A 9,780-nucleotide genomic window follows, 5' to 3' on the forward strand; every position below is an offset into this window, starting at 1 on the left:
ATTTTGAGCTTCTAATTTAATAACTAATACAATATATATTATATGGTGACAATTAATAACTTATAAAAATATCAATATTACCGCTCTACACTAATATAAATATAAATACAAAATGTGAACTTGTAATTAATTAATTAAGTGCGAAACTTGAAATAGGATAACGATAAGCAACTATTTAAGAAAAAGAAGTGCAAAAGGATAATAATAATTTCAATAATAAAATATATAAATTTTATTAGTAATTATAGAAATGAAAAAATGAAAATAATAACATAATAATATAGTCATCGTTAGTAAAAATAGTAGTGAAAATAATAATTTGATAAGTTATTAGTATAGGAGCTCGAAAATATAAATTAGAATAAAAGAATGTCAAAATTGGGTGTCAACAAGAGACATCCCCGATATATATATATATTTAGTGATTCGAGGGTTTCTTTTATTAGTTTTAATAATAATTTTCTTTAATTTAATATAATAAAATGAAGTCTATTTTGTACTTTATATCTGTGTATCCTTTTTTATTCCTAAAAAATGACATATGAAATAGAAGGCTTAGAGGGGAGATAATGAAATTATGTGATGAGGTCTTCTAAATGCAAAGGAATAATCCATTTTTGAGTTAACTGATCTGATGGTTCCAACAAACAATTAGTTATAACAAATATCTAAATTCTAAATAAAAAAATAAAATCTAAACTACTAGACTAAGATTCTAAACAAAGGATAATAACTAAACAGGGTCTTCTTTTATTCAAAATATCTCGTGATCTTCAACCAATTATACGCTTAAATATAATTACCGGGAGCAAGTGCTATAGCCTGTTTCTAATACTCAGTGACTTGATCGAACCAAAAGTCGTTAACTTGATCGCAAGGAGGGAATGACGAAGGCAGGGTTAGTGACTGGAGTGAAGTCGTAACAAGGTAGTCGTACTGAAAGGTACGGCTAGATCACCTCCTTTTACAGGGAGAGCTAATGCTTGTTGAGTATTTGGGTTTGACTTCCTCATGAATTTATCTTGAATCGAGATCTTTTGGCTCAAATTTATAGGAGCAACCCCATTTTTCACCTTGTATTGGTCAAAATATGCACACTTTTTGACTTTTTGTGGAGGATTAGATCTAGTAACTGGGGTCTGTGGTGCTAATATTGCCCATCACCATTTAACTATTGCAATTCACCATTGAGCAACGACCCTTCCACTTGGCATCTTCGGATCACTAAGGCCGACTTTCGTCCCTGCTCGATGGGTGGGTCTTGCAGTAAAGCTTTCTTCTGCCTTTGCACTCGAGGGTCAATCTCCGTCCGGCTCGAGGAAACATTTGCACGCCCCCTTACCTTTTAGGAGGCCTACACCCCATAGAAATTGTCTACCTGAGATTGTCCCTTGGCTTGTAGGTCCTGACACAAGGTTAGAATTCTAACCCTTCCAGAGTGGTGTCTCACTGATGGTTTGCCACCTCCACCCCAGCCCCCGAAAGGAGGCTTTCTTCGCCTTCTCAAGGAAAAGTGAAGCTTCATAGGGTCTTTTTGTCCAGGTGCAGATAGTCCGAATCTTCACAGAAATGTTTATTTCACCGAGCCTTTCTTTGAGACAGTGCCCATATCGTTATACCTTTCTTGCGGGTCGGAACTTACCCTACAAGGAATTTCGCTACCTTAGGACCGTTATAGTTACGGTCGCCGTTCACTGGAGCTTCGATCGCCGGCTCCCTTGTCATTAGGTCACCAACTTTCTTGACCTTTCGACACTACACAGGCATCAGACCCCATACATAGTCTTACGACTTTGCATAGCCCCATTCATCTTTGGCGCAAGAGCGCTCGATCAGTGAGCTATTACGCACTCTTCCAAGGGTGGCTGCTTCTGGGCAAACCTGATGGTTGTCTTTGCACCCCTACCTCTTTTATCATTAATCGACCATTTAGGGGATTTAGCTGGTGTTCCAGGTTGTTTCCCTGACCTCTGTTATTTTGAGGTTATATCTAGTATTCCAAGTTTGCCTCAATTTGGTACCTCTCTCGCGATTCGCACCAAAACAAGTCTTTACCCCTAGATGTCCAGTCAACTATTGTGCCTCAACGTATTTCAGGGAGAATCGACTAGCTCTGGGTTCGAGTGGCAGTTCACCCCTAACCACAACTCATCCGCTGATTTTTCAACATCAATCGATTCGGACCTCTACTTAGTTTCACCCAAGCTTCATCCTGGTCATGGATAGATCACCCAAGTTCGGCTCTATAAGCAGTGGCAATTTTTCTATGAAGACTCGCTTTCCCTACGGCTCTGATGCGTTCCCTTCAACAGGAACGCGGTCAGAACCCTGGCTCCTCCCACTGCTTGGGAGCTTACGGTTTCATGTTCTATTTCACTTTCCGATGGGGGTTCTTTTCACCCTTCCCTTACGGTACTATTTCTCTATCGGTCACCCAGGAATATTTACCTAGGAGTGTGTGTGTGTGTGTGTATATATATATATATATATATATATATATATATATATATATATTAGATTCTTTAGGAATTAGATAGTGTAGACGCCTAATTACCATTTTCTCCTACCTTTTTTTTTTAATTTATAGAAATTCCTTAAAAACATGGTAATCCAGATAGATTGATTAGGGTTTTATGTATCAGTAGGTAACATTTAAAGCATGATACATTGAACATAGAGATAATTTATGAATCAGAATTAATGTATTCGGATTACTAAATTAATGTATCTGTATGGATGAATTAATGTATTCGGATAAAAAGAAGGGATTTTTAAATTTTTTTAAAATGAATGGGAGTAATGAAAAATATGATAAATAAAAAAAATGTAATTAGGTAATTTTAGAAGCTCTTTCAAAGCCTTTTGTGATAGCAGCACTATACCTTAGAATCTGTCTAGCTTCCATTGTATATAAAGGGTAGTTTGCAGATGTCAATCTGTCAGGCGTTTCCAATCTAAATATATATCAACTACTTTCTAACTATAATAATAATAACCAAGTAATGATAGTTTTAGCATGTTTGAGGAACAAAAGAGATCTTTCAACCACACCTAGCGTGCGAGAATGACCTATACATAAAGCATAATGAAAAAAGGGACCCTTTAGCATACAAATTAATAGAAATAATGTGCACTGATCACGATTGGTATTATGAAATTTAAAACTTTATGATAATAACTACGTATATTTTCTACTGTAAGAGTTGAAAGTAGTTATTTGCGGGTTTTACTAAGCATGCAAGTGGACAATATACAGAAGAAGAATTTTTTTGTCTCCACGAAACCTTGAAAATAATGATGTCAAGTCCCTTTGTGTTCCAACTTGGCAGTCTTTGGGAGCAATATTAATGAGCACTTAGACAAAAATTCACACATTAATCTAAGGTGGGGAGGGTCATATAATTATAGAAGATTCCTTGTTTTGAGGAAAAGAAACAAAATAGTCCTTTTCTTTTAGGGCCTTTCTGTGAATTGTCGTATTGCTTTAAATCATGACATCCACTTCTTCCATTTTCTGAACTGACCACTTCTCAATTGCGATAAGGATTATTAAATTAAATATCTCTTGCCTTTCACTATTGCAAAATATTGTTATATTTTTTGGGTTTTCTGGTGGTATTCAGTATTTATTTAATATCTACATTAGAATCTTATTAAATTTATATGTTTCATATTGGAATATAGCCTTCCTAAGATCTCAACTAACCCAATAAAATTCAAAATCCCTGATTATAAAGATGAAGAAATACTTATAATATTTTATTTTAGTTTTGATTTTTTAATAAAGATATATTACAAGCTTAAACGAGACTCTAAGTATATTTAATCAGAAGGAGAAATTTGTGGATATAATACCATAAATTAAATATGCTTAGAGTTTAGTGATATATCTTTATTAAGAAATCATATATAAAATAAGATACTACGTGTGATCGACCTTTTCAACCAAATATTTTTTTAGAGCAATTTCACATTTCAATTTGGAATATAGTATTGATTTGTTAATAGCAACCACAAACTAATTGAACGAAAAAGTGTCATTCTTTTATTGTTAGTAGCTACTGCCTACTAGTATTAAATTATAAGGGTTCGTTTGGTTTGAATACAAGTTATGATTGGATTAGTTATGATGAAATAAGTTATGTTGAGATTAGTTATAATGGGATAATTTATGCTGAGATTATTTCTTATTAAGTATTTAATTTGTTGTATTCAAAATAATATGCATTGCATAAATTTTAAGAATAGGTTGTTTGTTTACAAAAATATTCTTTACTTTATTTAGTTTTTTATATTTTCTTTGCAGACTTTAGTTATTCAATATTCATTCTTAAAATAAAACTTTCATCTTCTTTACCTTAAATATTTTTATGTGTGCATTTCCATGATGTCCGTATGTATTTAAAAATAAAACTTTCTTCTTATTTAATTTTAAAATAGAATTTTTATTTTAAGTTTGTTAAAGTAAAAAAGGATCTATGAGAAATCAAAATATAATTAAACATAAGAATTAGTTAAATAAATTTATAAATAAAAATTATATTATATAGTGTAAGTTTTTAATTGAAAATATGAAGAATTATGATAAAAATAAGAAGTGAATGTTGTTATATATGTTATTAAAAATAATGTAAATATATATAAATGTGAAAAGTGATGTATAAAAAATATTTAAAGGGATATCTTTGTCATTTACATATTTTATCTCGGAATTAGTAAACCACCCAAAAAGAAGAGTAACTTATTCCGGTACTATTTATTAATCTTGGAATAAATTATCGCAAACTTATCAATCAAACACCAACTTAAGTGTCACTATAATTTAATCCCGAAATTATTTGATATAATCCTTCACACCAAACCAGTAATAGATATAACCTCTCTTTCAAATCGAAAGCTAGATCGTACAGTCTCACTTCTTTAATCATCAAAATATTGTTTTAGTAATTTGATCAGCAGTATTAGAAAGAGAATCCAAGATGCTTCAAATAAATTTGTTTTGTTAATATTAGCATGACACTTGGTCATGTTAATTTCTGCAGGACACCGCTTCAAATTGGTGCATGTTAGAACCTCAAGATCTCCAACTGCATAGACAATATTTATATTTTTGAGTATTAATTTCTTGAGACGTACGTAAAGGGTTATGTTCACCCATGTCCTTCTAATTTTGCTGGTGTGTGTATGATGCCTGCAGATAATAGGCATCAAATATTTATATTTTTGACTATACATCCATGTCTCATAGTCATCGATGAATTGCTTATTCTATTCAGCCTTCGTCTAATTAAGACTGCTCTCGTGATGAAATGTTGTATAGTTGAATGATACAATATTTTTTGACTGTCGTATGATAAGGGATTCTCAAGTAATGATCTGAAAGTCCTCAAGGACCAATTAGCTGCATCAAGAAGCAGTAAGCTAATAACCCCAACTTTATGGGGCCTCTCTATGTATTTTTTTAAGCCTAAGTGGGATAAGCTAGCCACATCCTGTGGTCAGTTTTGAAGTGGTCGTGCGGTGTAATGTATTTAGACTCTCTGAAAGGATTACAACTTGCAAAAGCCAACGTCTAACTGGGGTCTTCTTTCCCATTTGTTTTATTCTTCTTTCTTTTTTGGGGCCTCTCCTTTACAAGTTTAGTTGGTGGACTAATTGGTTCCACCTTTCTCCCTTTTTCCGGGGTTGTTTTTTGCGATATGATTAAGAATAACAGAAACAAAAACTGTAACTTATTGAAGCCAATAACAATAAATTACCTCACAAGTTTACTAGATCATCGAGCAAAATGGAGGAACATATAATTGACAGCCATCCACTACATGTACAAAACTTATTCCCATATAATTCTAATGCTCAAGTAACCCCGCATTTACGGAGGACTTGTCCAACTCAAGACTGACACACAAAGGAAAACCAACATATATAATACTAAAAAAAGCTGCTAAGACGTACTATTGAGCATCCACTAACATTCTACCTGAAATTCCTTCTCAAATTATATAGTAGTAGTACTAAACTTCCCAACTAATGACACTGAGTTGTCAAGAAGCTTCTCACTTGATGATGATCTAAGTTCATTTTTGGTTCCTCTTCCCTCTTTCTTTTGGGCAGCGATAAGGAGGACAATGCTCTGGCGGACACTACCTTTTCAACAAGTGATTTCCATAGCCCATCATCTCCCTTTCGTTGCACCTTCTCTTTGAATTGTCTGTAATGTAGAATTGGATATAATTAGAGACTCAATAATTACAAAGGACATAAACAAGAAAAATAATTGGCCCTACTGATAAACAGGGAAAACTACGTTATTATAAAGCTGATATTTATTTAACACATACAGTTCGACCGTATCCATTCCAACATGTTGCAAAGATACTAAAACCATCTCGCAGAAGATATTTACAGATAAAGACAATTATTTTGTAGGGGTGAAATCCACAAAGATATTTCAACCATATGAAGAAACTAAAAAGGCTGGTCCTGTTTCTAGGAGTTGAGTACTGCCTGTGTAAGGACTTGATAAATTCTTTACGACTGCTTCATCAAGGTCGTTCCCAATTAATGGCTTCTATTAGTCATGTAGAAATAGTAAGTGGATCAAAATTAAAGAGGAAACGGACAAGTCCATGTCGGCTTTTTCTTCGATTTTTCTATAAAGACAAATCACTTTATTAACATCTTAATCCTGAAAATTCATTTGAAAACGTTCCAAGGTCAAACATAAATGCCTATGAGGATAGGTAGTTGGAACCGACTCCTTTTTCTTGTAAGCCAATTGACAAGTTCATCTTATCAAGCAGATGCAACAAATTAAAAATCAAATTAACAAATCAATATTGTTTATACCTGCACAGGGGAACTCGACATTCAACAGGTTGATCACAGATAGAGGAATGTAATCTAAGGAGCTGCCACATCCTTTTGCATCGCAAACAACCTCCATTCACCCTTCTCTTACATGTAGCAAAGTGTCGAATAAGGAGCTGGACGCCTTGACATGTTTTGAATTTGCTACATGGCAGCTTCTTTGTGCAGGGCTCCTCACAACATGGCCCCACGCTAGTGCATCCTTCAGTGCATATGTGCTCTATACAATCCATCGCTTCGCTTAGCTGTAAATACAAGTTCTGCTCCCTTCTATGTCTTCTTGTCCTCTTTTTCCTCTATAATAACAAAATTCCAAATTTGATTAAGTAAACATTCACTGAATTGGTAAAGAAGGTGCAAACAAATACTTCTTTCGATTTAAGCTAGCGTAATTATAAACGTACCGAATCAGCCTCATCCATGAACTGCAAAATTTCGAGTTCAAGTTGAGGGTCATGATCTAGGAGGAACTTCCAACCCTCAGTCTTCTCAACTTTCTTGAAATTGGTTGATATCAATTTCAAGCACTTAAGATATAGGTCAGGTGCATCACAGAGCCTGGCCAATTGAAGCATATCCACAGCATTTTCAATAGTCAATTGCTCAGCTAACCCCTTTGTGCATCTCTGCTTTAGCTGTGGTACCAAGTACACATGAGAAAGTGCTAGGAGATGAATTCCATGTTTCTTCATCTGCTCTTCAGTACACCTGATCACAAGGATAATTTGGTCATTACAGGCACCAAGATTTTTCTAAGGAAAAAAAGATATTCTCTCCTCCAATAATAGTGGAAAACTTAGAACCGCTAACGCTTGTCTTTGACCGAATGAATATTAAGGAGAGAAATATATGATTAATTAATCTAAGGGGAAGATGATAAAGAAATGGATGGCAGGGATTCGTTTAAGAGCCAACTACTAAACTTTTAATCAAATCGAAAATATTTTCTACAACTAATGATCACTTTCAGCTACAGTAAATTTAGATCTAACATAATTCAAGCCACTCAGATTGAACGAGATTCATGAAATAACGTGCAAATAAAAAACGAGTTGATGGGAAAATCTACTGCTAATAGTCACTTTCAGCTCCAGTAAATTCAGATCTAACATAATTCAAACCAATCAGGATTCAAAAGTTAATTGAGACGACTACTCATGAGAATAACGTGAAGATATGAAAACAGGGGTTAAATGGACTTGGCGTATAACAGTAAACTCACTTGAAGGAAGAGAGAAATTGAACAAACACCGAAACAGCATCGCAGGGAACACCGAGAATCCGAATAGTTTTCTCCGAGCTCCGCCGCTTCTGCGGCCGAACTAGTATGCTCTCCAGAACTGATGAAGCAGAAGCCTACATTAATGTGTTGTTAAAGAAAAATAATCAGTAATTTATTCAATCGAAATAGATTTTCCAACAATCCAATCAAAATTTTGGTTCTATTCACATTGCCGTTTGAAAAGTAAAATTGAAGTTCGTTAAATCGCAAATGAATCTACTAACGCTTCAGAAAATCCGTACCAGAACAGTAGAATGTGCCTGAATGCGGCGTCCACCGGAAGTGATGATTTGAATGTCGGCTTCCGGCATTTCGCCGGAAAGTCCATCACAACCGGTGGCTGCAAAGGTATTCGGCGACATAACGACAAAGTTTTCGAAGACTAATAATATGTATTCAATGAACTTTCTTTCTCCTCAGGGTATAATTCAGATTTTAGAAGATATTTTTTTTTCCTTTTAGTTTTTTGGTGCAGTTTCATGGTTGGCATGTCTCCGTATATATAGCCAAAGGTGACTCACCAATAGAAAAAGCAAAAGGAGGAGGACAGCGTGGAAAATCCCAATTCATAAACAATTGAATAAATTTCCATTTCTATCCTTGAACTTTTGGTAATTTTATTTTGTGGGTCCCTTACTTTTGTGTAGATTTACAAAGATGTGGATAAACCACCTCGTCAATGACAGGCAAGGTCGAGAACTGGCAAAAAACGGCCTTTAGAAAGTTTCAAAAGCCGGAAATTAAATAAATGGCCACTTTCTATTTACTCTAAGACTGACGTGTCATCCTAATCCTCTATAAACAATCCAATTTGGACACTTTTCTCAATTAGTAAATTCAAAAGTAGGAGCCATGTTGGCGTACCTTGCCACGTCACAACCAGTGTGGCTTTTGTTTTACCTTTTGTTGTTATAATACATAATGCTAACTCAAACTTAGCTAGCAAAAATTTATCTTTAAATATTTATTTTTTCAAGTTTTAATTGAGGGTGCATTACAATGCACTTGCTTTCCAAAATTTAATTTCATGAGGTTGGCCTATAACGGGACTAGAAAAGCTATGTGTTTTAGGTGAAATTTTTGTCAATAAATGCAAACACACAAATGACAAACCTTTCAAAATGTAGAGACGTTGGCATTGATGTTGAACAGTTTATTAAAAAAAAAGGAAATTGTAGTTGAATAAAAAAATTACATTGAACTACTGATTTGGATAACTCTTGATATTGTGGAAACAATGAAGGACAATACTATAAAATTCACTAAAAGAGAGTTGTTAGTGAATATAGAGGCAAAAAGAGCAGAACTGACAATGATAGGCTAAAAGTGATGATTAAGTTGCCATAGGTTATAGTATAAGAAAGCAAAGTTGCAGTATTCAAATGTAATTTATGTTTGGATTTTGGCCAAAGGATTTAATGAGAGGGCATGTTAGCTTCTAATAAATAAGGAATGGAAAGAGAAAAACTTAGAGAGAAATTTTGGTAGAATAACCTCAGAAAAAAAAAACAGAATAAGCCAATTTTTTTATAATTTAGATTAAACAAGTGTCTTCTTGAATGCCTCTACACTCATCAAGAAACCAATGAAACAAATATTTAATCTAATCAATCATTATATTCCCTCCC

General features: G+C 34.1%; 1 protein-coding gene across 1 annotated transcript; it reads right to left on the reverse strand.

The window, feature by feature from the left end:
* Window positions 1-5,745: 5,745 nt before the first annotated feature.
* Window positions 5,746-8,606, reverse strand: LOC129896427 (BTB/POZ and TAZ domain-containing protein 1). Its single transcript, XM_055972329.1, has 5 exons — window positions 8,395-8,606; window positions 8,093-8,226; window positions 7,275-7,578; window positions 6,850-7,166; window positions 5,746-6,211 (listed from the first exon to the last, which is right to left on the reverse strand). The coding sequence occupies exons 1-5, from the start codon at window positions 8,512-8,514 to the stop codon at window positions 6,028-6,030; spliced, it is 1,059 nt and encodes a 352-aa protein (XP_055828304.1). The 5' UTR covers window positions 8,515-8,606; the 3' UTR covers window positions 5,746-6,027.
* Between the last annotated feature and the right edge of the window lie 1,174 nt (window positions 8,607-9,780).

This window comes from Solanum dulcamara, chromosome 7 (genome assembly GCF_947179165.1).
Source record: "Solanum dulcamara chromosome 7, daSolDulc1.2, whole genome shotgun sequence".
Lineage (NCBI taxonomy): Eukaryota > Viridiplantae > Streptophyta > Magnoliopsida > Solanales > Solanaceae > Solanum > Solanum dulcamara.

What these genes read in the sequence shown, in the direction of transcription:
- LOC129896427 (XM_055972329.1), bottom strand. Translation starts at nt 8,514, where the DNA reads ATGTCGCCGAATACCTTTGCAGCCACCGGTTGTGATGGACTTTCCGGC. An exon ending in CAATTTCTCTCTTCCTTCAA is followed by an intron (nt 7,579 to 8,092) that starts GTGAGTTTACTG and finishes CCTTGTGATCAG; the next exon opens with GTGTACTGAAGAGCAGATGA. An exon ending in TCATGGATGAGGCTGATTCG is followed by an intron (nt 7,167 to 7,274) that starts GTACGTTTATAA and finishes TTGTTATTATAG; the next exon opens with AGGAAAAAGAGGACAAGAAG.